The sequence below is a fragment of the Oryctolagus cuniculus genome, chromosome 9, assembly GCF_051225735.1.
Source record: "Oryctolagus cuniculus isolate XC-2025 breed Fujian yellow rabbit chromosome 9, ASM5122573v1, whole genome shotgun sequence".
Classification (NCBI taxonomy): domain Eukaryota; kingdom Metazoa; phylum Chordata; class Mammalia; order Lagomorpha; family Leporidae; genus Oryctolagus; species Oryctolagus cuniculus.
The window spans coordinates 112,936,890-112,964,813 of NC_142875.1; the positions used below are offsets into that span (position 1 = coordinate 112,936,890).

The 27,924-nt window shown below is 37.8% G+C and overlaps 2 protein-coding genes across 8 annotated transcripts in view; one reads left to right on the forward strand and one right to left on the reverse strand.

Moving 5' to 3' along the window:
• The window catches only part of PDE6H (phosphodiesterase 6H), a 203,446-nt gene that overhangs the window by 85,805 nt on the left and 89,717 nt on the right, over positions 1 to 27,924 (forward strand). Inside the window, exon 1 of one of the 7 annotated variants that reach the window (XM_089304632.1) lies at positions 24,383 to 24,488. The exons of 5 other annotated variants lie outside the window; for them this stretch is intronic. The gene's annotated coding sequence lies outside the window, so the exon portion shown is untranslated. Of the gene's footprint in view, positions 1 to 24,382; positions 24,489 to 27,924 lie in introns of those variants that run through there. One more of the 7 variants, XM_070049432.2, reaches the window with a different exon arrangement.
• Positions 1,053 to 4,576, reverse strand: MGP (matrix Gla protein). The gene is made up of 4 exons (NM_001082200.1): positions 4,458 to 4,576; positions 3,030 to 3,062; positions 1,805 to 1,880; positions 1,053 to 1,411 (listed from the first exon to the last, which is right to left on the reverse strand). The coding sequence occupies exons 1-4, from the start codon at positions 4,516 to 4,518 to the stop codon at positions 1,270 to 1,272; spliced, it is 312 nt and encodes a 103-aa protein (NP_001075669.1). The 5' UTR covers positions 4,519 to 4,576; the 3' UTR covers positions 1,053 to 1,269.

Sequence of the window (27,924 nt, forward strand, 5' to 3'; positions counted from 1 at the left end):
AGGGTCATTTGGATATTTATAACATTATTCACGGGCTATACAAAATCATCAACTTAAAAATTAGCTTGCTATAGATTTTATTGAATTTCAAGTCCCACCTGCAATTCCCTTGGTAGGGTGAGACCAGATGATTTCATGGGCCTTATCTGGCCTGGGAGCCAGATGTTCCACATCCCAGTCTTCAAATAATTGAAAGAATATAGCAACTTAGTATTTGATATATAGTGAAAATAAGGCAAGCATACAAAAGCAAAAACAAACCAGCAGATGTGTGCTGCCAGAATTATTAAAGGAAACCCTTTAGGCAGAAGGGATATGAACCAGATAGAAATATTGATGTACCCCCCAAAATGAAGAGTACAGGAAATGGAATCTACATGGGATAAATGTATGAGATATCTTTCTTATTATCTAAACTTGAAAATTACTGTGTTAAGCACAAATAATAAAAATGCACTGTGAAATGTATAACACATGGAAGTAAAAATAATTGGATTGTTTAGACTATTTGTATATAATGTAATTATTGATTTGAGAGGTCTTCAGAAAGTTCATGGGAAATTGAAAAAACCACACATGGATTTCAGCTTGTTTTTGCATCAATATAAACTAATATTTTAATTCTGTTTTCTCATGAACTTTTTGAGTACCCATAGAGTTAGATTTAAGTATCATCTTGCCATTTGTTTTCAATTGTCCCTTCTGCTCCCCCCCCCCTTTTTTGCCTTTGTCTGGTTTACTTTGATCCAGAAGTTCTTTTTGACCTTAATGCATAAGAGAATGAGAAATGAATGTGGTGAGTCTTATAATGACCATAACTCAGAATAGGAAAACCCTGGATAGCCCATAGTTGAAGCAATCATTCACTGAGTCAAAGGTAGCAAATGTCTAGACAAATTGCAGTTGGGTGAGTGCTTTCTAAGTTTCTTGCATTCTAGTTATGCTTTTAATCAACACTAAACACAAGATTAACAGAATCTCCTATTCTGTGTTAGATGGGCCATGGTTTAAATACCTCAGCATTTTCTAGGAAGAAATTAGATTCCCAAAATGAAAGTATCAAATCAGAAGTTTATTATGTAATAATCATACAACTTAACATTCTGTATTTTCAGTACATATCAGTCTGGGGGCAAGAAGGAAGGGTGCAGCCCAACAGAAAAATATGTAGGAAACAAGCACTGTGCATGTGTCTATATATTTTAGTAATGCTATGCAAGGGGATACAAAATCCGGCACCAGGATCCAGCAAAAAAGATTTTTCCAATCTTATTCAGCTCTGCGGCGTTGCCTGAAGTAGCGATTGTAAGCAGCATTATATCCATAAACCATGGCATAGCGTTCACAAAGTTTGTAGTCATCACAGGCTTCCCGATTCAGCTCATAGGCAGGCTTTCTCTGTTCTCTGACCCTAGAAAGTGGAAAAAGACACCAAAATTAAGAAGCATTAAAAAAGTGAAGAAATAAGAAAAAGGAAAAGAAAATATTGAAAAGAGGCCCTCTTCCCCACCCGTGTTAAGAGACATTTGAAGAAACGGGGTTGGGGGAACCAGAATGGAATATTTAAGAAAAATGAAAATAGAAGTTTTCTTTCTGCCTTTCCCTGCTTCATCTTTGCTTTTTGAGGCTTTCACTGAATGGTCTTCTAAATATTCAGTAGTGTCTTATATATTGTTTGTAAGTTCTTTGATTTTAAGGTGCAAATAAACATCATATATATGATGGCAACCTGTCCCTCTTTGCATTCACATCTGTGATGCCACACTGGGAAAATGACCCTCTGTCACCAAGTTCTGTTACCCACCTCTCTTGGGCTTTCGCCATCCATCTCTGCTGTGGCGACATAAAGGTGTTCGCATTTCTTCTGTTAATGAAAGGATCTTCAAACAAAATAAAAAAAATACAGTTTTAGTGAAACAAGACCTGAAAAGATTTTCATGAATATTCTCTGACACATATGTATTTGGAAGCTCATTAATCTATGCTTTTCATGTAACCAGAGATGGCAAACATTAAAGAGGAACGTATTTCACAAAAATCCTGATCAAAAGTTACCAATAGTGAGTGTCTCACAGCCTTGTCACATAGGCTGCTGCAGTTTTGGTTTGTTTCTTTGCCTTTGGGCAATTATTTTGCTTTTCCTTTTTGGAATTTCTGCTTGTGTGTATTTGAGGAGAAACTCTCTCTGTCCTAAGGTCTTAAAAAGTATAACTATAGGTTTCCAGTAAATGAACAGTTTAAACCTTGTAAAAATAATGAATAAATAAAAACTCGGAGGGATATGCTATTTCCTGCTATATTCCGGCTTCATAAATCCAGATATTCAACTTAATGCCAACGCCTGTGGTCTCCTGGCTGACTTGGCCTTAGATCCTGTGCTTTGCCATTTGTCATTACTGCTCGTATTCCATCTGTGTGGTTGATGTGGGGCCAACGTAAAATTTCCAAATGAGATTTTATGGCTTCTGAGTCTGTTGAATGCAGCTTAAATGTCAAATCACACTACTCCAAACTTTAAAAGTTGTTCACTTGGTGATTTTTATAGTCACTGGATTTAAAATTCTGTTTGGTTTTCCCAAAGAGGCCCTCATTTTCCTCTCTGTTATATAATTCTACCATTTTGATTCTTTAGAAATAGTGAGAGGGGCTGGTGCTGTGGCGTAGTGGATAAAGCCACTTCCTGCAGTGCTGGCATCCCATATAGGTGCCAGTTCGAGTCCCAGCTGCTCCACTTCTGATCTAGCTCTCTGCTATGGCCTGGGAAAGCAGTAGAGGATGGCACATTTCTTGGGTCTCTACACCTGCATCAGAGACCCGGAGGAAGCTCCTGGCTCCTGGCTTTGGATCTGCGCGGCTCCGGCCGTTGGCAGCCATCTGGGGAGTGAACTAGCAGGTGGAAGAGCTCTCTCTTTCTGCCTCTGCCTCTATGTAACTCTGTCTTTCAAATAAATAAATAAATCTTTTTTTTTAAAGAAATAGGAATTCTTTAATACAAGAGATTTAAATAAGAAATTCAGATATTCACTTACTAATTTCATAGGATTCCATGCTTTCGTGAGATTCTGGAATTAAAAAGATTCATTATATTGTCATTTATCATACAATGCAACAGTCTAAATGTAGGGGTAGAGATAAAGGAAAGTGTTAAATAGATAGGATGAATATATTTAGCAATGTGGCTATTAAAATTTTTAGGAATGTGGGATTTATGAGCCTTTATTATAGCTCTTGCCTTACTATGGATGTCTCTACATTTTATCTGATGGGGAAGGTAACTGCTAGCCTTGGCTAGAATTTCCCAAGGGCTATGAGGGTTTCAGATGAGAGAAGTGACATTTTCAGTGCTTCACAGAAGTCCCCAGACAGCCTGTTTTTGGATGTATTCAGGCCTGTTTGAGAGCACAGTGGAGGAAGCCATAGGAGGTGATAGACAGACCAAGCTCCTCCAGGCAGGAGAGCAACTGCCCTGAAGCAGTTCACCAGGACGGGTTTCCAAGAGGGGCCCAAAAGCCTCTTAAAAACTGGTGTCGTCTTGAAAGCCACAGAAACCACTGGCTCCAGCTGACAGCTCATGCTGGGCACTATACCAGTTCCGAGAAGGAGCTGGAAGGACAGCAAGGCACAAGTTTTCTTCTTTGCATCACTCTCCCGAGCACTGCAGGTAAATTTGGGAATTTGTTAGCAAATGAATTTGCTTGAAAAGTTAAGATTCTCTAACACAGAAAACTTGTGAATAATTTGAAGTGTGGGAAGCGGAATAGAATACTCAGATTGTTAACGTAATTTAGGCTCAAATACAGCTAACGTATTCAGGTAATTGAAGTGCAATGTTGAATTATGTAAACAATTTTGTTTTAAATTTCCCTTTATAAACTTTGAAGAAACACAGATCTATTGATCAACAGATGGAAGTCAGGTAAAATTTCTTTTTGACAATAGAAGTTATGAAATAATTTTTCCTAAAGTTATTTAATGTAAAATTTCATTTTAAAATGAATTCATGGAACAGATGTAGTAAGTACATGATGTCATCCTGTCCCTAGAAAGGGTGAATATTAAAACTTCACATGAAAACTAGTTTTATTAAATGTAAGTGATTTAGCCAACATTCTTAATGCATTTACCAAAGTCTAAGTAAACATTCTTATAAATTGGAATGCAGAGGCTGGGAATTTGAGGTCTTCTTTCTGCAATATCTAAGTTTCTAGGCATATAGAGACTTACCACTGAAAGACTTGCCTGTTGAGTTGTATCCAAGATTCTGAATACTTAGAATATGAAAAAGACTTGGACAGATCAGTGTTCATGGACCTGGGATAAGTGAAATCCATGGTACTCTAAGATTTTAAGAGGGAAAGGGGTAAGATGAGGTGGAAAGAGGAGGGGAAATGCAAGTAAAAGGAAGTCAGAGGCAAACACAGAAACTGAGAGGAAGGGCAGGGAGAAAGATCTCTCACCATAACACAGAATTGCTACCACCAAGGCAGCCAGAACAGTGAGAAGAAGCAGGCTCCTCATGATCTCTTGCTTGTCCTCTGGGTGGGTGGCAGTGTCTCCTGCAGCAGCAGTGGGAGAGAGGCTCCTACAGGCTGTTAGTGAAAAGCTGTGGGGTTTTTATAAGAGCCAGAGCAGCTGGAAGGGGAGGAGCCACTAGGAGGGGGCTGGAGAAGGTGGGGGCGGGTTGGCACGCAATGAGCACTGGGAATTCTCCCAAATATTCATTCCTTCCAGATAGGATCGACTCTGGCTGGGCAGTTCTCCCTGACTCTTCGACCTGCCTGTGCTACAACAGGATGCTGCCCTAAGTTGTGGCTGCCCTGTGTTCCGAGCCAGACCTGGGCCCAGTCCACAGAGAGGGAGTTGCCACAAACCTGTGTTTGCCAATCTAATTCTTTCTCTGATCTACCCTCGTGGCCCTGACCATGAGTCTTTTGGGTTTGGTCCACAGACAAAGCCATAGTGTTCTGCTTGCTCCTCTGATGATGGATGGAAGGTTCTAGGGGAGAAACATTCACTTCCGGTGCTGGCTGTAATTTAGACATCTTTGCAGAAGGGCTGACCTCTCAATCCTAGACCAAGCAGGCATTTGCTTGATGAAAATGCCCCTTTTGCATTTTCCCATGGGCTCAGCAAAGTGGAGGTATTCTGGGGACCCCATGAATTATTTCTATCACTGCTTCCATTATAACCTCCCATTCAGTTTTGTGATGTTAGTCCAAATCTGTGCAATAATATGCTCTTATGCTGTTATCATTGATCAAAAGGGCAGCATGGGTAAGAAAGAGGGTACTCATTTCTCATTTTCCAAAGGCATTGTCAGTAGGTTTTTAGTTAGCAGCAAATGCGATGCAAGGTACTGTGTTCAGTTCTGTGGGGAATTGACAGACAAGCAAGGCGTACCCCGAGGAGGTAAGAAACAGCTCAGTTCGGTTCATTTGCTGTTTTGCATCCTCCAACACAGGCTTTTGCAAACTTGCACTTCTACTACACCTTGAAGCCCAGAGGACTTTTTGTTGTCTTACAAGGAGATTTCAGTTTGCTGTGCCTGGTTATCATGTAGCAAAGTGCTCTCTCTGTCTCTCCCAGTCCTTCCTTCTTAGGGGCAATGAAAATTTTGTTTCTACTGGATAGGTCTCTGTCCTTTGGGCACCAGAGTTTTCATGGCAGACAGACTTGAGCTTAGAGCATCAAGTTGGAGAAGAGCTACACCTTCAGAACTTTTTACCTGGATGCAGCAGCAAAAGGGCTGGCTGGTGGTGAGGGGAGTGCATTTCCGTACTGATTATTTCAAGGAGCAGGGATGAACAACGAGGTAGAGCCTTGTGCTTCCTTCTTTCTGTCTTTTATAGGCATGAAGTTTTGTTTACACCTCCCACTGGTGGAGAGCTTTTATAAATACTAAAGGATTCCCTGCTAAAGGAAATAGCTGCCTTATAATCTGAGAGATTAATGAACTCTGAAGAGCCAATTAAATTCAAGGCTATACTTCAAAATTTTTCATGTTAATAGATTCTCTGTGATAAAAATCTTAAATAAAAACACCTCAAAAAGGGAACAGTTTGTGTTCTTCCCTGATAAATTCAAATAATAATTTCTACTGATAATTTCCCTCTTCACGTCACAAATATGCTGTCCATGTTGGCGTTGGTGTTCCTTTCCTAGCTGAATCCCACAGATCATTACATTATTGATATATAATTTAAAATGCTTTTGACCTAGCAGTTAGGATGCCTGTGTCGCATATTAGAGTGCCTGGGTTCTATATCTGCTTTTAACTCCTGACTCTAGCTAACTGTTAGAGTAGATGCTGGGAGACAGAGGTGATGGTTCAAGTAGTTGAGCTGCTGCCACCACATGGGAGACTGGCATTGAGTTCCTAGTGCCCAACTTCAGGAAGTGAACCAGTGTGTGGAGTTCTTTCCACCTCTCAAAAAAGTAAATAGTTTTTAAAAATTACCTATCTCTGGAAAATTTAACATGTGATTAAAAATAAAATAAAACTAAATTAAGAGGTACAAGAGCTGACTTACTCCATTGCATGGTTTTGGGGTAACAAGCAAGGCATAGAGAAGTGTTATATATGTATTCAGTTTTGTCACAAAACCCCAAGTAGCATTATATCAGACAATGTAGTGTCAGTGTTTCACTTAAAATGAGTAGGCTACTCATGTCCTCATCCATGTCTAGATTTATTTTATTTTTATTTATTTATTTATTTTTTATTTTTTGACAGGCAAAGTGGACAGTGAGAGAGAGAGATAGAGAGAAAGGTCCTCCTTTTGCCGTTGGTTCACCCTCCAATGGCTGCCGCGGCCAGCACACTGCGGCCGACGCACCGCACTGATCCAATGGCAGGAGCCAGGTACTTCTCCTGGTCTCCCATGGGTGCAGGGCCCAAGTACTTGGGCCATCCTCCACTGTACTCCCAGGCCACAGCAGAGAGCTGGCCTGGAAGAGGGGCAACCGGGACAGAATCCGGCGCCCCGACTGGGACTAGAACCCGGTGTGCCAGCACCGCAAGGCAGAGGATTAGCCTAGTGAGCCGCAGCGCTGGCCCATGTCTAGACTTAAAGGGAATCTTCTTACCGTTTCCAGCTACTAATATGACTTTAAATATTCTTCAGTTTTTAATTAATTGTACATACTCATGGGTACAGTGTAAAATCAACATATGTATACAATGCATGATGATCAGATCAGAGTAATTGAATTGGTCTATCCTTCACCTCAGGCAAATTAAATTAGTCTTTATCTACCAGGTTCCCTGTGTCTCCTCTTACCCCGAGGTCAAATTGGCAACTGTGCCCTTCCAGTCTTCTGACATAGTAATTGTTTATTTTTACACACTTGCAAACTTGAAATATTAGACTTTTTTTTAAAATTTAACAATTTTAGCTTTTATTGTAAGTATAGTTTTTATTACTGCTTCATTGGATTTCATAAGCTTTTTAAGGATTGCTTTCTTCAATCTTGGTTTTTGTTAAGCTACCACTTTGTTTTGGGAGCTACCTTTGCCCAGTCTCCATCTTCCCTTTCCACTGCTCTCTCTTCCTGGGTTCTTCTATAAATCACATCTATATAAGAGTCTTTCATAACATTCATAGAAAATGTAATTAAAAGCTAAGTTTATTTTGGTGCAAAAATTTTTGAAATCTGTGCGTACAAGAGGTCTTCAAAAAGTTTTTAAGGAATGCATCTTTTTTTTTTTTAGAAATTTTTTTATTTTTTATTTTATTTTATTTTTTTGACAGGCAGAGTGGACAGTGAGAGAGAGAGAGACAGAGAGAAAGGTCTTCCTTTTGCCGTTGGTTCACCCTCCAGTGGCCGCCACGGCTGGCGCGCTGCGGCCGGCGCACCGCACTGATCCGATGGCAGGAGCCAGGTACTTCTCCTGGTCTCCCATGGGGTGCAGGGCCCAAGGACTTGGGCCATCCTCCACTGCACTCCCTGGCTACAGCAGAGAGCTGGCCTGGAAGAGGGGCAACCAGGACAGAATCCAGCGCCCCTACCGGGACTAGAACCCGGTGTGCCGGCGCCGCAAGGCGGAGGATTAGCCTAGTGAGCCACGGCGCCGGCCTAGGAATGCATCGTATGAAAAAAAAGTATATGGATTTCTGAATTCTTTACACCAAAATAAACTTATGTTTTCATTCCATTCTTTCATAAACTTTGTGAAATACCTCCATATATTATTCATAACAATAATTAATATGAGTGAGAATTTAGAGGCCTTCCTTCCTTCCTTCCTTCCATCCATTCATCAACCCTTCATTCATCTATCCCAAAAATGTATGAAGTATCTACTATGTGCCAATTCTAGGCTGGAAATATAGTCGAGAAAAATGAAGATATGGGTCCTGCTCTCATGTATCAAGAGAGTACACAGACTTAATTAGTGGCTTCTCTTATTTAAAATTTTCTTTAGATACCTACTGGCCTTAGAGAAGCCTAAGTACATGTATTCTCATCAGGCTGATTTTTTGGGTGAACTCAGGAACATCTTTGTTTGCAGAACATTGAGAAGAGCACTGATGACAAACTCAAATCCTTCTGAATTCAGAGGATGGAGGGGAAAGATTGGCAGAGCTGCCAGAAATTACTGTGAGGGGATCCTTCTCAGAAAAGTACGTTTGTGGAGGATATATGAGGATGCTTCAAAATGTTCATGGAAGATGTAATTAAAAGATAAGTTTATTTGGGTAAAAAAAATTAGTTTTGAAATCCACACATAATTTTATCATAATATACATTTTCCATGAACTTTTTGAAGATCTTCAGATACATGGATTTCAAATTTTTCACACCATAATAAACTCTCTTTTAATTCTGTTTTTCATGAACTCTTCAAAAATCCATGTATCAAAACAGTTATTGCCTTCGTATAGTACTTCTGTGATTAAAATAATGGCACAGGATAAAATAAAATTATTATATTTTCCTTCTAATTCTGCCTCCTCCTCTCTCTGTCCTTGCTTATCCTTTCTCTAACTCTTTTTAAAATGGCTAGGCATTTTGTCTCTTTGAGGAATTTTCCTGGCTCCAGTAAGTTTTTTTTTCTTTTTTGCTGTTCCATGAGATTCAGCTTTATTTACAGAATGTTGGTTTTCTGAGTTCATATTTTTTTTTACTGGCAGCTTTAAAACCCTTACCCTTTCCAGTAAAGGAAAAAGGCAAACAAGAGAAGAATTAGGAAGCAGCAGCACTGAAGATAAAAAGAGAAATCACTTTTTAGGACATCAAAGGACAATGAAATAAGAAAGAGACAGAAAGCTAGCCAACTTTCGTGGGACAGTTGTGCTCTTTTAAGGGAAGCTTCTTAAATGGATTCTGCATCTCCATTTTCTTTTAGTTTTTTCAAAAGATTTTATTTATTTATTTGAAAAGTAGTGTTACAGAGAGAGAGAGAGAGAGAGAGAGGGAGAGGGAGAGGGAGAGGGAGAGGGAGAGGGAGAGACAGAAAGGTCTTCCATCTGCTGGTTCACTCCCCAGATAGCTATTACGTCTGGAGCTGGGCTGATCCAAAGCCAGGAGCCAGGAGCCTCTTTCTTTTAGGTCTCCCATGTGGGTGCAGGGGCCCAAGCACTTGGGCCATTAACCACTGCTTTCCCAGGCCATAACAGACACTTGGATTGTAAAAGGAGCAACCTGGACATAAGTCGGTGCCCAAGCAGAGGCTTAGCCTACTGCGCGTCAGTGCCAGACCCTGCATTTTTTAACTGACATAGCTTCCCAGGCACAGAACTCATTACTTTTCTTAATTTGTCATAGCTGAACTTCATGAAAGTAAATGTCTGTTAAATGCAGGCATGGGAGGAGTATCTGGGGAATCATGGCCAGAAACTTCTGGGGAAATGTGGAGAATCCTGAATGTTAAGTATATGGAGCTATTGTTTGGGAACAGCTGTGATTTTTATTTTCTTCCCACATATACTATTTCTTCCACTCTTTTCCTCCTTATTAAAAACTTCAGTTTGTGTAGAAGGAAATTGTACAACTATCCAAGAAATGCCATGATATGTAAAGTTCTTTCTACATGCTGTAATCACTTTTCTTGTATTTCTTATAATGATTTTATAAACTGGTATAATTGCTCACATCTTATACATAAAAAATTTGAGGTTCAAATAGGTTGAATAGTTTATCCAAGGTCACTTGGCAACTAAATGACAAAGGCAGGATCTAAATACAAGGCTATCCGATGTCAAAGAATATGGTTTTCATAATTAATACGTGGAGCTGGTGCTGTGACTTAGCAGGTAATGCTGCCGCTAGCAATGCTGGCATCCCATATGGGTGCCAGTTCAAGTCCCAGCAGCTCCACTTCCAATCCAGCTCTCTGCTATGGCCTGGGAAAGCAGCAGAAGATGGCCCAAATCCTTGGGCCCTTGTGCCTGCATGGGAGACCCAGAAGCAGCTCCGGGCTCCTGCCTTTGGATTGGCCCAGCTCTGGCTGTTGCAGCTATTTGGGGAGTGAATTGGAGGATGGAAGACCTCTTTTTCTCTCTCACTCTCAGCCTCTACCTCTCTGTAACTTTGCCTTTCAAATAAAAGAAATAAATAAAAAATTTTAAAAATAACATGTATGCAACCATGCAGTATTCCGAGGGTTCTGACATTTATTTAAATAATTTCATGACTGTATATCTACAGGGTTCCTTGAGTCTTCAGTTTCAGAGTTACAGATACAATTAAAATATGCATATTTAAGATGGTAATTTCTTCAGTGCCTCTTAAAATAAGACAAGGCTTACACATTGCCACTTAATCCCAGAAAATTAAATGTCATAAAAATAGAAAAAGGCATGCATTTAGTATTGAAACCTAGGTCTCCCATTTCTCTCTCCAGTAATCTGCACACAACATTGTCTGTCCAAATACACTCCAGCTCAAATATATCACTTTCCAAAACCTTGCAGATTACTTCAGGAATCAACAAGTCTCATTTCAGTCTGCGAACACCCGTGCTCGCTGACTGTCATCTGATACTCACTCTGGTATGGTGTGTTAAGAAAGCTGTCTCCTAGCACCTACAAAGTCAATTTCTACAGCTACTTAGACCCCACACAGAAATGGAAATCTGGGCTCAATTTATAAAATACTCCTTCAACTCAAAGCAAAACAGAGAGCAGGTTCTATGTCTCCTGTCTTGGCGAGAGAGGCAGCTGGGAGAGGCTGGCTATTTACTCATCAGACTCTGGTTGCTTTTTCTGGATGAGGTGTGATGAAGATGAAGCCTAGGGGATTTCTCCCATGAATTCTTAGCTGGAGTGGAAGGCAGCCTTTTACACTCATGGATTCCATTGTCTCCCCATACACTGCCACATCCTCTTGGTTGCCTTTCATAAAGACACTCCTTCATATATTCAGAAAATTTGCAACTCCAAGAAATGGAGCAAAATAATTAATGGGAACCAAAGGACATATCACTGAGCAGCAGAATCAGGTGTCTTAAAGGTAGTATTGGTGAGGAGATAGGATATGAGGAGAGTGACATGTGTGAGATAGATGCAGAACTAGTCCGTTTATCACTTGCGGAGACATGAAGGGAAGGGAGGGGATGATAGTGTTGCTTACTAAATCAGCAATACACATGACCTTGAGAGCACAGCTCTGAGTTGTAAGGAGTAGTTTTGGGGAAGATAAAAATGACATTATTTTTGTTTTTCAGTTATTACTTAAATTCTACATATTTTGGTGTGATAACCTGAGGCATGTATGTAATGTGTCATGATCAAATTAGAAATAATATCTTTTAAGAAAAAATGTTATTTATTTAAAAGAGAGAGCGAGATCAGTCATCCATCTGCTGGTTCACTCCCCAAATGGCCACAATAGCTGAAGCTGGATCAAGCCATAGCCAGGAGTCAGAAACTCAGTCCAGGTCTCCCACATAGATGGCAGTGGTCCAAGCACTCAGGCCATCAGCAGCTGCTTTCCTAGGTACATTAGTAGGGAGCTGGATCAGAAGTGGAGCAGTGGGGACTTAGACCAGTGCTCCAATATGGGATGTGGTGTTGCAGGTGGCAGCTTAACATACTGTGCCACAATGCTGGCCCAGAAATAACTTTTTTTTTTAAGAAAGCTTTTATTTAATGAATACAAATTTCATAGGTACAGCTTTAGGAATATAATGGTTCTTCCTCCCTTATCCGCCCTCCCACCCCCATTCCCTCTCCCATCCCATTCTTTATTAAGATTCATTTTTAATTATCTTTATATACAGAAGACCAACTCTGTACTAAGTAAAGATTTCAGCAGTTTGCACCCACACACACACACACAAAGTATAGAGTACTATTTGAAGACAGGTTTTACTGTTAATTTCATAGTACAACTCATTAAGGACGGAGGTCCTACATGGGAGGCAAGTGTACAGTTATTCCTGTTGTTGATTTAACAGTTGGCACGCTTATTTATGATGTTGAGGATCACCGTAGGCTCTTGTCATGAGCTGCCAAGGCTATGGAAGCCTTTTGAGTCCACAAATTTCGTCAGTATTTAGACAGGGCCATAAGCAAAGTAGTTCTCTCCTCCCTTCAGTAAAAAATACATCTTTCTTTGATGGTCCCTTCTTTCTACTGGGATCTCACTCATAGAGATCTTTCATGTAGATCATTTTTTGCCACAGTGTTTTGGCTTTCCATGCCTGAAATGCTCTCATGGGCTTTTCAGCCAGATCTGAATGCCCTAAGGGCTGATTCTGAGGTTAGAGTGCTGTTTAGGGCATTTGTCATTCTATGAGTCTGCTGTGTGGCCTGCTTCCCATGTTGGATCATTCGCTCCTTTTTAGTTCTATCGATTGTTATTACCAGATACTTAGTCTTATTTATGTGATCCCTTTGACACTTAATCCTATCTATATGATCAGTTACACACTTAATATGATCACTTTAACATGTATGATGGCACTAGTACCACCAGCTTAATGGGATTTGGAGTCCCATGGCAAGTTTTTAGCTTTACCTTTAGGGGTAAGTCTGGGAATGTGTGCCAAACTATACATCTCCTTAATTGAAAATGAATCTTGTGAATGGAATGGGAGAGGGAGCAGGAGATGGAAGGGTTGTGGGTGCGAGGGAAGTTATGGGATGAAAAAGCCATTGTAATCCATAAGCTGTACTTTGGAAATTTATATTTATTAAATAAAAGTTAAAAAAAACTGTACATCTCCTCCGTCTCTTATTCCCACTCTTATTTTTTTACTAAGATATATTTTCAATTGGATTTAAGCACCTGTTTATAATTCTGTGTTAAGTAAAGAGTTCAACCAATGGTATTAAATAGAAAAAAAATAGTAAAAAATAATAAACTGCTCCTGACAGTAAGACAATGGCTGTTCAAGTCATTGCTTCTCATAGTGTCAATTTCACTTTTTTTTTTTTAAGATTTTATTTATTTGAAAGACAGAGTTACAGAGAGAGGTAGAGCGAGAGTGAGAGCGAGAGAGAGAGAGAGAGAGAGAGAGAGAAGAGAGAGGTCTTCCAGCCGCTGGTTCATTCCCTAGATGACCACAACGGCCAGAGCTGAGCAGATACAAAGTCAGGAGCCAAGAGCTTCTTCTGGGTCTCCCATACAGGTGCAGGGACCCAAGGACTTGAGCCATCTTCTATTACTTTCCCAGGCAATAGCAGAGAGCTGGATCGGAAGAGGAGCAGCCAGGACTTGAACAAACACACATATGGGATGCCGGCACTGCATGCCGTGGCTTTTTTTTTTTTTTTTAAGATTTATTTATTTTACTTGAAAGAGTTATACAGAGAGAGGAGAGGCAGAGAGAGAGGGAGAAAGGGAGAGAGAGAGCGAGAGAGCGAGAGTGCGAGCGAGCGAGAGAGAGGTTTTTCATCCAATGGCTCACTCCCTAATTGGCTGCAATAGCCTGAGCTGCGCTGATCCCAAACCAGGAGCCAGGAGCTTCCTCCAGGTCTCCCACACGGGTGCAGTGGCCCAAGGACTTGGGCCATCTTCTACTGTTTTCCCAGGCCACAGCAGAGAGCTGGACAGGAAGTGGAGCAGCCCCGTCTCAAACCAGTGCCCATATGGGATGCCGGCACTTCAGGCCGCAGCTTTAATCCACTGTGCCGCAGCGCCAGGCCCTCAATTTCATTTCTACAGGTTTAGAAATAACTTCCTAACAATTGTGAGTGATTGAAGAAAAATTTAGTAAACATAATAATGATAACATTAGTTATTAAAAGAAGTTGAAGTTAATCATCAACTTGTATAGCTGACAGGCATGAGAAAGGAACACATGCTCTTCTTTGACATCCTTCAATCAGGGGTAGATATCTGAATGGGTCTTGCGTCTCATCCAAGGGTACTTCCTTAAATGGATACTTAAATCTTTAAGACGATTTAGACTTTAAGTAATAATAGATTAACCAGAAGAAAGTCTGGTAACTACATTTGTCAAATATGCCAAAGTCCATCTGTACTACAGCCTAGCTCTATTTAACCCATCCTTGTATTGCTCTCTCAAAAGAAAACAAAGCAGAAAGGGTAAGGGAGAGAGCATCCCCCAGTTCCACTCCTTCTTGGTGTTCCCTCCATACCTTTGTTCCCTCTCAGAGAAGCAGTCATCACATAAGCTGGCTTGGACTCTGAAGATAGATTCTGTAGAAGGCAAATACCCCTTCTGGTTGAGTTATATGGTTTTTGGAATATGAAAAACTCTAGATTATGAAACCCAGCTCAGAGGACTGTTGGGTGGATTAAATAAAGGAATACATGTAGAGCTCCTTGCTTAATGGCTGGTGTGTAACACCACAGAGTGTCTACACACACAAGTGTTATTTAAAAAAAAAATTTCAATCATGTTGGCATAGTATAACTTCAGTGTTTTTTCCCCCAGTGATAACCAAAGCAGTGGACAGAAAATGCAGAACGTTGGAGGGATTGGTTAGCAAGGCCTTGACCCATGGGTACCTAAGTAGAAGCTTGGGCAGGCCATTTATCTTTTTAAACAGAAGATTGGATTAGACTATTATAATTTTGTGCTTCTAAATGATTTCATCCTTGAAATGATAAACAAGATAGAGAAGTCGAGTGTTTGAAGGAACACTCTGTTCTTAATGCAATTTTGCAAGTGGCCCTTCCAAGTCCACACCTAGGTCTGCAAACCACTCACAAGAAGCCTCGCAAAAACTTCATTCAAATCACTGCCTGTATGCCAGGAGGCCCTGTCTGCTGTTATTTCCCAGTTGTAGTCAAATAACTTCATTCATTTGGATTGGACATTGACTTGCCCTGTAATCCTTGGAACAAAAAGGGCATTTTTTTTCCACCAGGTTTGGGTCAATGAGACAAAAATCTCGTTATGGAATAGATCTGAAACTTTTCAATTTCTCTCATTTGTTCCATCTTCTAGTCACTGCAAACCTGGGAAATTGGATGAAATTTAGAAAAGGAAGGTTAGAGGGGCCACAAAGGAACCATTTCCAGGCAAGATTAGAGACAGTACAGTGCAGACCATGCCTTTGCTGATCAAGCTAAAACGTGAACAGGCTGAAAAGAGAAGATTGTTTCCACATCTGATTTCTCCTTGACAGAACTGTGATGGGAAAAAAGGCATCGAAGTCTGGATTGGGCTGACCTGTACCCATCTATGTCAGTTCTGCCTGCTGACATTTGTTTAAACAGTCTTATCTAGTTAGTCTGAATGTTGGTGGCCTCACCTCTAACTCTGATTATTCCAATTTATCATTCTCTCTGTCTCCTGTTTTCTCATACTCCTACATTATTTATTTCATGCCTTTACAAAATTTTAAAAGATACATTTATTTTGTTGAGAGAATGAATGGAAATTTTCATTGGGGTTCTTGTCGCCTATTTTTTGGTAGTAGACAAAGGAGTAGGTAAGAATGAGATCAAAACCAGCAGAAGATAAATGAGAGCATAAGACATAATATTGAGGTTTGTTCTGTTTTGATACAGCAACAGAAGGGCACGTGAAAAGGATATGAGTTGGGAATAGTAAGGATGAATTCAACATGAGCATTTGTTTGTCTTGTTCCTCCTCCCGATTCTGAGTTCTTTGAGATTAGCCTCTGGGTTTTATTCATCTTTAAAACACACACACACACACACACACACACACACACACACCAGTTTGTCATTACTTACTGAAATAAACCAAAGCTTCTCTTACATGTATCTCAAATTCTCTGGCAGCATGAGTGAGTGGAAAAGACATAAACCTTGAGGTCAGCAGGACCCAGTGTGAGCTCTGTTCCCTCCGTCCCTTACTGACCTCTACAATCTCTCTCAACCTCACTTTCTTTATCCGAAAAATAGGAGTGATAATAGAAAGTGGTTTATAGAGCTGTAGTGAGGATTAAATGAGATAATGTATGTGAGCACCCAGCTAGCACAGTGCTGACTTATAGTAAATATTCCATAAAAGTAGCTTTATTATTATTTCTTTTTTTAAGATTTATTCATTTATTTATTTTTTATTTTTTTAACTTTTATTTAATGAATATAAATTTCCAAAGTTCAGCTTATGGATTACAATGGCTTCCCCCCCCCATAACTTTCCTCCCACCCGCAACCCTCCCCTTTCCCTCTCACTCCCCCTTCCATTCACATCAAGATTAATTTTCAATTCTCTTTATATACAGAAGATCAGTTTAGCATATATTAAGTAAAGATTTCAACAGTTTGCACCCACATAGAAACACAAAGTGAAAAATACTGTTTGAGTACTAGTTATAGCATTAAATCACAATGTACAGCACATTAAGGACAGAGATCCTACATGAGGAGTAAGTGCACAGTGACTCCTGTTGTTGACTTAACAAGTTGGCACTCTTGTTTATGGCCTCAGTAATCACCCTAGGCTCTTGTCAAGAGTCGCCAAGGCTATGGAAGCCTTTTGAGTTCACCAGCTCTGATCATATGTAGACAAGGTCGTAGTCAAAGTGGAAGTTCTCTCTTCCCTTCAGAGAAAGTAGCTTTATTATTATTTCTAACAAGCTATCAGTCACTACTTGAGTCATTTCCTCCCTGTAAAATGTGAATGATGCCAGTTGTTTCATAAATTGTTGTATACAGCTCATGAGACAGTTGTAAAATACCCAGCAAGTGTCTGCTACATAACAGGTTCTCATCCCTTTATTCTCAGCCCTCTTTCACATTCTTTTCCTTCTCTGCTTCTCTTCATGAAACCGATCCTTTCACTAAGCTGAGACAGTTGTTCCTGCAATGTTTCTCAGTGTTTGCTATCACATCTTTGCGTGTTTCATGCTTTCCTCTCTTTTTCTGCCTTCTTGTCTCAGTTGTCTATAGCAACCTTGAGCATCCCACTGTATAATGTCTTACTTAAGCTTTGCAGAATGGCATTATTTCTTCTTCCTTTAAAACTCCTTTAGCACAGTGCTTTATTTCTTCAGTAGCATATACTTTCTTTTGGGAACTACAGGTATTTCTGTTCTCCCTCTTGCCACATATCAGCTATTAATGGCACCATCGCCAGTCTCCTCTTCTTCTTCCTCCCCATATTTTCCCACCAGACTCTGACTCATTATCTTGGAAACTCATCTCTAGAAAGCCTAAATATGTTTTTGCAGGAAGAACAAAGAATTCTCTTGCTGAATTTTCATATTGAGTTAAGAGCCTGTTTTGTGTTCTCATGTTAATCCCATGGGACTGCCTTCATAGATGGTGCCTGATTTCATCACAGAATATTGAAATTGCTTACACAACTGTATCTGACACTAGATTCTAATCACCTCCAGGAAGTCAGTCAGAGTTGTGTTTTATTCATCTATGTAGTCTTAGTGTGTTATACTTCATATGGTATACAGTAAATGGTCATTTATCTTTCTTGAACTGAGCTGATCTGCAAACCTGGTGCAATGGTTGAGCATATAAAAGCTCAAAGAGGTAGTCCTTAACAGTTGACACCAGCAGTCTCACAATTTTAACTGAAAATATCACTGTCCTTTAATTGGAATATGAATTCAGTTCCTTATGAGATAAGAAATCAGTATAATTTGAAATAGTAAATATTACATAGTATGCTCAAATAAGGGAAAATGCTGTTTCACCCTTATTTTTATTCAAGATTTTATTTATTTATGAGAGGTAGAGTTACAGACAGAGAGAGGGAGAGACAGAAAGAAAGGTCTTCTATCTGCTGGTTCGCTCCCCAAATGGCTGCATCAGCCAAAGCTGAGCCAATCCGAAGCCAGGAGGCCAGGAGCTTCTTCTGGGTCTCCCCATGTGGGTGCAGGGGCCCAAGGACTTGGGCCATCTTCTACTGTTTTCCCAGGCCATAGCAGAGAGCTAGATTGGAAAAGGAGCAGCCGGGTTGCAAACCAGCGCCCAAGTGGGATGCTGGCGCTGCAAGCAGAGGCTTAGCTCATTATGTCTCAGTGCCGACCCCTCTTATTTTTTTTTTTTTTTAAAGATTTATTTATTTATTTGAAAGGCAGAGTTACAGAGAGGCAGAGGCAGGGAGAGAAAGATCTTCCATCCATTGTTTCACTCCCCGAATGACCCCAGTGGCTGGAGCTGTGCCAATCTGAAGCCAGGAGCCAGAAGCTTCCTCTGGGTCTCCCACAGGGGTGCAGGAGCCCAAGGACTTGGACCATCTTCTACTGCTTTTCCAGGCCATAGCAGATAGCTGGGTGGGAAGTGGAACAGCTGGGACTCTAACCGGCCCCCATATGGGATGCCAGCACTGCAGGCAGCAACTTTACCAACTACACCACAACATCAGCCCTCGTTCTTATTTTTTTCTACCTTTTGTTTATGTAGCCATCGTATTACTAAATTAAATGTTTATTTTTTTTTGTGAAAAGGCAGTATGCTTGAAAATTTTCCAGATAATAGCATAATTTAATTAAATTAAAATAAAAAAAAACATGAAAGAGTACACCATCTCCTTAAGAAAAATCTTAATGAAGCCACTTTAATAGCAAGGCTTACTATGAAAGGGTAAAATGAAAAATATTTCCTTACTGTGTTGAATTGTAAATTCTCCCCTTCAGTGTTTTTCTTTATAAATGGATTTTCACATATTTATTTACTGGAGTGGATTTATGCAAACCACGTGATGTTATATAAAAAATCTGACTCCTTTTACAGCACCAGACTTTTGCCCATTATGAATATAAGTTCAGTGGAAAGAAATAAGACTGTATGAAAGACTGTCAAATGAAATATTTAATTATCTTAATTATTCATATATATATGAATAATATATATCATATATTTATATATAATAATATATCTTAACTATTCATATATATGTGAATAATATATTATATAATATATCATTCATATATATTCATATGAATAATTAATACTTATAACATATTATTTAATTTCTTTCATTTCTATATTTTTTCTGGTCCATCAATAAAAGGCTTTCATCAGTGCCATGTAGCTTAAAATAAAGCACAAACTTTAGCTTGAAAAAAAATGAATGCATTATCCATACATAATACACAAAAAGTTAATTCATGAGTAAAGGTATGGTCATCCCAAAGCCTCTCTCCTCTCTTTTCAGGCAATTGTTTTACATTCATAAGACATTTACAGAATAGCTAAAAGGAAGAAAATTTTGTATTACTTTCCTTGTACAAGAAGCTGTGCCGTATTTGTTGGAATGGGTTTCCGCACTTTCTTCTCATCCTCAGATGATGCTGATCTATGAACTTTCTCATAAGGTCAGCACCCAGGGCTGGAGGATTTCTGGGGATATGTGCTTGAAGCCAGATTCTCGGGAGAGGAAAGGGTAGGAACTCAGATGCAGATATTGGCAGTTCTCTATACCATGGACTCTTGAGAAAAGTACTGTTTAAACACTTAGGAACTAGTTGCCAGCCATAAATCAAATGGACAATGGTGCAAAAATAAAAATGTTCCTGGAACAACTGGAAGTCAATTTTGACTTGAACTAAATCTGGCAACTTTTCTGGGATCTTTCCGCCTCCACATTTGGTCTCATATTATGCTTTGTACTTGGACTCACCCTCTTTAGGGGCCAGGCACAGTTCATCTGGCTGAGATTTTTCCTGTGTAGGCTCAAAGATAAGTAAAAAAAAAACCTGACTCATTGCTCATCTTGTCTGCAACAACAGGCTCCTATGAGAAGGTTTGGCAAAGCTGACTTTTAGGAATGGTTTCCATGTGGTGAAAGATTAGGGAAATTGCTCAAAGGGCAGTTAAAGAATCTTAAGTCATTTTGAGTGTCCTTAAAGGAAAGATCAAGAAAGAAAAAGATATTAAAACATGTCATGACTTTCTAAGTAAATTTATATAAGTTATGGCACGTGCTTTATTCTTTCAATTATTTAGAACTTAAATGATGCCTTATGGAAAATATTCTTACTGACAGTATATGTCAACATTCTAAAAATAAAATAAAATATATGTATAAAGAGGAAGCAGTTCTTATTACCCTTATGTCAAAAATGAGTATAGGCATCTTTGAAAAGAGGACCAGGAATAAAAGGTGTGTAAACAACTGAACAAATCTATAGTGAAAATTCACATATGCATATGAATGCAAATTATAGTTTAAATATGCTGATATAGATAATATATTTTATTTTTATATAATTCTTATGGGTAAATGTAGGCTTGAAACTAAACTGACTTTGTCCAAAGGGACACCATAAGTTTCCATGCTCTGGATTTTTCCTAGCTTAAAACAGTCCTCTGTGTGAATGTTTCTTTGTATATAATTTATATTAGATTATTGATCATTTGTATTAGATTATAGATATCTGAAGAGTAAACATTATGTTAAAAACTCATTATTTGCCTGGAAAATAATTTAAATTTAATAATTACATGCTAAGTTGAATTATTAAAAAGAGCAAATGTATTAGGGATGAGGCGATCTCTAAACATAGTAATTATATTTTGGTTATTTATTTGTCCATTTGTTCATTTAATCTACAATCACATATAAACTGCCTACTCTATGCCAGATTCTTTATTAATTAAAATTTTTTTCTTTCATCAAGAAAATTACACACTCTAGGGGAATATGAAGACATGTATTTAAAAATGCTGTGAGAAAATCTTTGAGTAATACAGTGAAAAGCTGTAGAAAAATGGTCATAATATAGTAGTAATTCTAATCAACATAGGTAGACCAAACTCACCAAGCTATTTAGAGTATATTTTTAAAAAGATGTCTAATAATATGTGATATATAAGAGACACATAGTATAGACATTTTTAAAAAAGTATAGGCATTTAAAGTAAAAGGGCAGAAAAATTATATCCAGCAAATGTGAACAGAAAGAAAGTTGTGGCATATGAATCATGTCTGGTAAAGTAGAAATCAAGAAGAAATGTCATAAACTCAATGAAATTTTTTATTTAAAAATTTGTTTTTCATTTTATTAGAAAGGCAGAGATACAGCAAGATGGAGACATAGAGACACAGAGATATCTTTCATGTGCTGGTTCACTTCACAAATACCCACAATGCCTAGGGGTGAGCAAGCCAAAGCCAGGAGCTAAGAATTGAGTCCTGGTTTCCTACGTGCATAGCAGGAACCCATCTACTTGAGGCATAATCTGCTGTCTCAAAGTGTACACATTAGCGGGAAATGCGATAGGAACTAGAGAAACTGGGACTATAACCAGTTACTCAGATATGGGATGCTTGTATCCTAAGTGACATCTTGACTGCTGTGCTAAGCACCCACCCTGGTGTGTACTTCATACTGGAAAAAACATCAATAGAATAGAAAAATATTTAAAAATTTCCACAATGAACATAAATGTATCTAACATTTCAATATATGTGCATTTTACCTTTCAATCTGTGAATAAATCAGGCAATGAATTATACAAGCTCAGAGATAAACAAATCCTCAAAGTGAACACTTTAATATATCCTTTCTTGAAACTCAGAAACTACACCAAACAAAATACTTATTGTTTTTCTATCACATTAAAAAATTCTTTTTTTTATTTTTCTTTTTTAAATTTTTGACAGGCAGAGTGGACAGTGAGAGAGACAGAGAGAGAGAGAGAAAGGTCTTCCTTTTGCCGTTGGTTCACCCTCCAATGGCCGCCATGGCTGGCGCACCGCGCTGATCCGAAGCCAGGAGCCAGGTGCTTCTCCTGGTCTCCATGTGGGTACAGGGCCCAAGGACTTGGGCCATCCTCCACTGCACTCCCTGGCCACAGCAGAGAGATGGCCTGGAAGAGGGGCAACCGGGACAGAATCCGGCACCCCGACCGGGACTAGAACCCGGGGTGCCAGCGCCGCAGGCAGAGGATTAGCCTACTGAGCCGCGGCACTGGCCTTAAAAAAAATTCTTATCATGACACAATGGAAACTTCAATAATTCCAAAGTATCAGTATGATATAGGCTACATATTTAGATCAAAATGCAATAGAATTATAATCTGAAGTCAAAATGATATCTGAAATATTTGAAGCATTTGAAAATTAAGTAACATATTGTTGAATTATTTCTAGGATAAAATGAAATAAAGAATGAAAACATAAAAGGAAATGAAAGATTGCTTAGCTTTGAATTATAATAGGCACAGTAGATAGCAAAGGTTTGTGAGAGTAGATTTAATTAGTGCTGAAAGAGAAACATATAGTTTTACATACATTGGCCAGAAAACAAATGAGGTCGAAAACATGTGAGCTAAACATGAATCTCGCAAAGTGGAGAAAAGAATCCAAGAAAAGAAAGAAATAATAAGGATGTGGGAAGAAATCAGTGAAACAGAGAACAAAATGTGATTTAGGAAAATATTTGTAGGAACAGTATTTTAAAAATTAGTAAAAGAGATATCTCTGTAAACACAAAAGTATTAAATCCAAAACTGGCAGGAGAAGAAAGAGAAAATTTGGACAAATTAGTGATTGTGGAAGAAATCAAAAGCTTACCCTCCAGAATCTCTCCAGGTCCAGATGACTTTACAATCCAGACCTATATATATATATATTTTTGAAAAGTTTCTTTTGTATACTAGTTGCTCCACATAATTAAATGTAAAGCTGAAGGTATTTGGCTTATTTCATAAGACTAGCAAGTTCTTGATTTCATGAAAGCTAATGAAGAAAATAAAAAGTATAAGCCTATTTCAATTATAGTGAAGATACTAAAATCCTATGTAAAGCATTGCCTAACAAAATTAAAAATTTTAGCTTAGAAATTAAGAATTATATATACTGATCAGGTAGTGCAGCCAAGGAGTGAAAGCATTTTTAATATTAAAAAATCTATCAATATTTTCATTATATTAATAGATAAGAGAAAAATTTTACAGTTATTTCAAGTGATGCAGAAAAACCATTCAAAGGCATATAGCTGTTTGTTATATATGTATATACATAGTCACGTGTCACTTAGCAAAAGGGATATGTCTGAGGAGTGCATCATTAGATGATTTCATCGTTGTGTGAACCTATAACCTCACTAGGTGATAAAAAATTATCAGACCACTGTTGTATATGTGGTCCATTGTTTACCAAACTGTATGTGGCACATGACTATATATATATATATATATATATATATATAAAATCGGCCACCATTATGTACATATATATAATTTTATGAAGTTAGATATAAAAAAGAAATTCCTTAAATTGATAAAGATTATTTACCAAAAAATTAGAGCAAACATTCTATTTAATGGCTACATTTCACAATACAAACAAAAAGTCAAGTGTTTTTGAATTAACTTATCCAAAAAGGCATGGAATCTCTATGAAGAAAACTCTATAAAACTCTACAATAATAATAAAAGATAATATGAATGGATGAGCATATCTTCCATACCCATGGTTAGGATGATTTTTTATTAGAAAGATACAAGTTTTTCTGAACTTAATCTGCAAACTCAATACACTTAGTTGTAAATTTTGAGATTTCATGAAAATAATTCCTTGAAAGTTTTACTTTTTATTTGTGACATTTAGATCTTCAGTCATCTGACTAATTTTATATATGGACTAATTTTATCTTTTCCCATATGGACAGGTAAATGTTCTAACCCCTTCATGTAATATTTCATTTTTCTCCCATTGATTTGCAATGTCTTCAAACTCCTAAAAAAGGGATCTGCTACTAGTTTTGGTATTCTGTGATATTGGTCTATTGGTTGACCCTGTGCCAACAACATCTAATTTCCTAAGACATTTAGTAATTTCACTTTCTAGAAGAGCAAGTGCTGTGGTTTATATATAATTTATCCCCCAAAGCTTGCTGTGCTGGAAGTTTGGTCCCCAATAAAATGGCGTTAAGAGATTGTGGGACATTTAGATTTGACTAGATGATGGAGGTTCCATCTTTATGAAGGGATTAATGCAGTTCCCATGAGAATGGGTTAATTATCAGAAGCAAGGTTTTATAAAGTGAATTCAGCTTCCTCAGCTTGTTCCCCTTTTCCCATGGGCTCTCTTCCAAATGTGCTTGCTTGCCCTTTTGCTGTGAGGCCCATCAGCAGCCACAGTGATGCTGGTGCTAGACTCTGGGATGTTCAGAACTGTGAAGCAAGTAAGTTTCTTTTCTTCACGAATTACTCAGCTTCCAGTGTTTTGTTATAGCAAAGGAAAACAGAATAGGACAAGTTTCCCCCTTTTTCTTAAAATTATACTGGCCAATCTTGGCTTTTAAACATTTCAAATAATTTTTTATCATCTTGTCAAATTTGATTTAAAATCTTGCTTCTTTTGGAATTTTACTTGAATTTGTTAATGAATTTTGGGAGCAGTGACATCTTAGAACATTGAATCTATTCATGCACAGCCATGATGTATTTTAACATTATTTAGCTCCTTCTCATTTTTATAAACATTTAGCTTTTCCCTCAAAGATTTCATTCACCTTTCATTTGACCTGTTATGAGTTTTAGTGTTCTTGTGAATGGCACTTAAAAAGTTAGTTTTAAATATAATTTCTGTTGGCATCTTTAAGAACACTGCATTTAAAAGTACTCTATTTTTTACCTGATAACTTTACTGAACTCTCATTAATTCTAAAAATTTACTGTAGAGTCCTTGGTTTTTCTATGAAGGCAGTTATGTAATCTGTAAGTATTGACAGTACTATTTTTGTGTATTTCCTTCAAAATAACATTTCTTAATTTTATTTTTCTTTTTTTACTGTACTGATAGGAACATGGTATATAGGACGTATTCTTCCCTTGTTCTTAATTTAAAAGGCAATATGTCTAGTGCCTCACTCTTTTTTAATATGTTGTATGTATAGGTTTTTTTTTTATAAAAATGGTTGCCTATATCAGGAGAATTATGTTCCCATTCAATTTTAATTTATTAAAAGTTATTGTTTTCAAAATCATCAGAGGGTTTTGAATTTTATCTGATGCTTCTTTATTAAGATAACAGGTTTCTTCTCATTGATCTCTTAATGTGATGAGTTGCAGTAATAGGTTTTCTAGTGTTAAACCATCTTTGAACAATTGAAATGTCTTTTTTTTGGGGGGGGGCAGGCAGAGTGGACAGTGAGAGAGAGAGAGAGAGAGAAAGGTCTTCCTTTTCTGTTGGTTCACGCCCCAGTGGCCACTGCGGCCGGCATGCTGCGGCTGGCGCACCGCCTTGATCCTAAGCCAGGAGCCACGTGCTTCTCCTGGTCTCCCATGCGGATGCAGGGACCCAAGCACTTGGGCCATCCTCCACTGCACTACCGGGCCACAGCAGAGAGCTGGCCTGGAAGAGGAGCAACCGGGACAGAATCCGAGGCCCCGACTGGGACTAGAACCCCATGTGCCGGCGCCGCAATGCGGAGAATTAGCCTAGTGAGCCGCAGTGCAGGCCAATTGAAATGTCTTGTTCATAATGCATCAGATTTGAAAATATTTCTGCAAAATACTTTGCAACATTTTATTTATGTTTTGCTAATATTTTATGTTGGATTTTTATATATGAGTTCCCAAATAAGATAAGCCTTTAAGTTTCCTTTATTTATACTATTCTTTGTCTGTTTGATAGAAAAGTTACACTAGTCTAACTGTATGAGTTACACAGAAATTTTCCTCTTTTTCCTATTCTCTGGTATACTTTATAAAAATGGATTTTTTGTTTAAAAATATTTCAAGTATTATTTCTTAATTTTTCAATGGTGTTAAAAATTTGCTATGTATATGAGTTTAAAGTTTTTCTGATAGTTCTAGCTTTATTGCCTATTGTTTAGAAATGTGGTCTTTATATTTATTCTTTGGTATTTTTCAAGACTTTCATTTTTGACCTGATACATGATGAATTTTTACAAATGTTCCATATTTGCATAAAACTTCTTTAATTTTTGAAGGCAAAGCTGTATATAGGGTTTTAAAAATTAGGCTTATTTATTAATTCTGCTATCCAAAAACTTCCTTGGCTTTATTACAATATTTTGTCTGTTTGATGAAAAATTCTTGATCTGATCGTAAATCTCTCTTTCACATTTTTCCCTTTATAATTTTGAAGGTTTTTTTTTATTGCAAACATATAAGCAGAGAATTTTCATAGATTACCAGTGAAGTTTTTCTTTGTCATTTGGTGTCAATGCTTTGCCCCTTTTACTTTATTGTAACTCATATTAATTTAATAAAGCCATTGATGTTTTATTTAGCTTAGTATTTGGATGATATCATTTTATTCTGTCTTTTTTATACTTTAATAAATCCTTATGTCTTATTTAGCTGTCTTGTTAATACATGCAGACAGCATTTATAAGCCATGTTAATTTACATCTATTTTCATTATTGAGCTGTCTAGATTTATTTCTGAGATATTATTTTGTTCTTTCATTTGCTAAGTCTTTTGTGCTTCCTTTTAAAAGATTTTTTTTTCATGTTTCCTTTGGCTTATGTGAGACTTCTTTATTCTATTTCATCCATTTATTAATTTATAAATTTTATACATTGTAACTAATTATTGAGGTTTCCTTGAATTATTAACATCTATACTTCTTAGCATTATCCAAAATTAATCTTTTGAACAGTTTTAAGATGTTTAATGCCAATTGAAGTTTTAGTTACATTATCAATAATGCTTTTTACACCTGTCGTTTGTTTTGATTTGCATGCAATCAATTTATTCTCTTTCTATACTTTTTGAAGTATATCTTCTGTCAAAAGGGTTTGTGTATGATTATAATATTTGTGTAAAAGCATATTTATTTTGTTCTTCCTCTGAAATCATAGTTTACTTAGAACTCAACTTTTATTTTGGAAGGTTGCTTTCCCTCACACTCAAAACTAGATAGTTTTTTTTTCATAGTTTGTGGATCCTTCCTTTCTGTGAAAAATCTGAAATACTTGTAATAATTATCTTTTTTACCTCAGTGAGAATTGCGAATTTTTCTCAAATTCTTTTGTTGTTCTGTGTTTCATTGTGTTATGGATAGATGTGGCTCCATTACATAACTGAGGACTGTGTGTCTCTAGTATGATAAATTCAGGCATGTTCTAAGGCATTATTTCTTCTAATACTCTAACCTTAGCTGCACTTGCTTTAATATTTCCTCCTTCAACTTTTATCAGTTTATGTTGGACCTTCTCACTTTTTCCTCTGCATGCCCTTGCATATCTTTCATGCTGTCCACTTTATCTCTTTGTGGAATTCTGAGTCGCTTGCTAAAATCTTTCCTCCGGTTCACTAATTTTCCCCTTTTGCTTATTTGGTCTCCTGATTCATGCTCTTGGTGGCCAATTTCCACATGTATTTTGTAATTTAGATAATGTGTTTATCTTATTTGGGTTGTTGTTTGTGAAACTCCCAAGTAACCAACTCATTACAGTATCTTTCCAGAATTTTTTTTTGTCTTTTCTGCAAATGTCCAAGGAGGCAGAATTTTATGTTAATTTACCAACTTGGGTGTTCTTGGATGCAAAGGTAGTATACATTTGGACCCAAAGCCCATCTGCAGAGTAAGTCTAACTTTTTTGATTTCTCATGGGAATTTTTTTTCTCCTGGCCAACAAGCATCC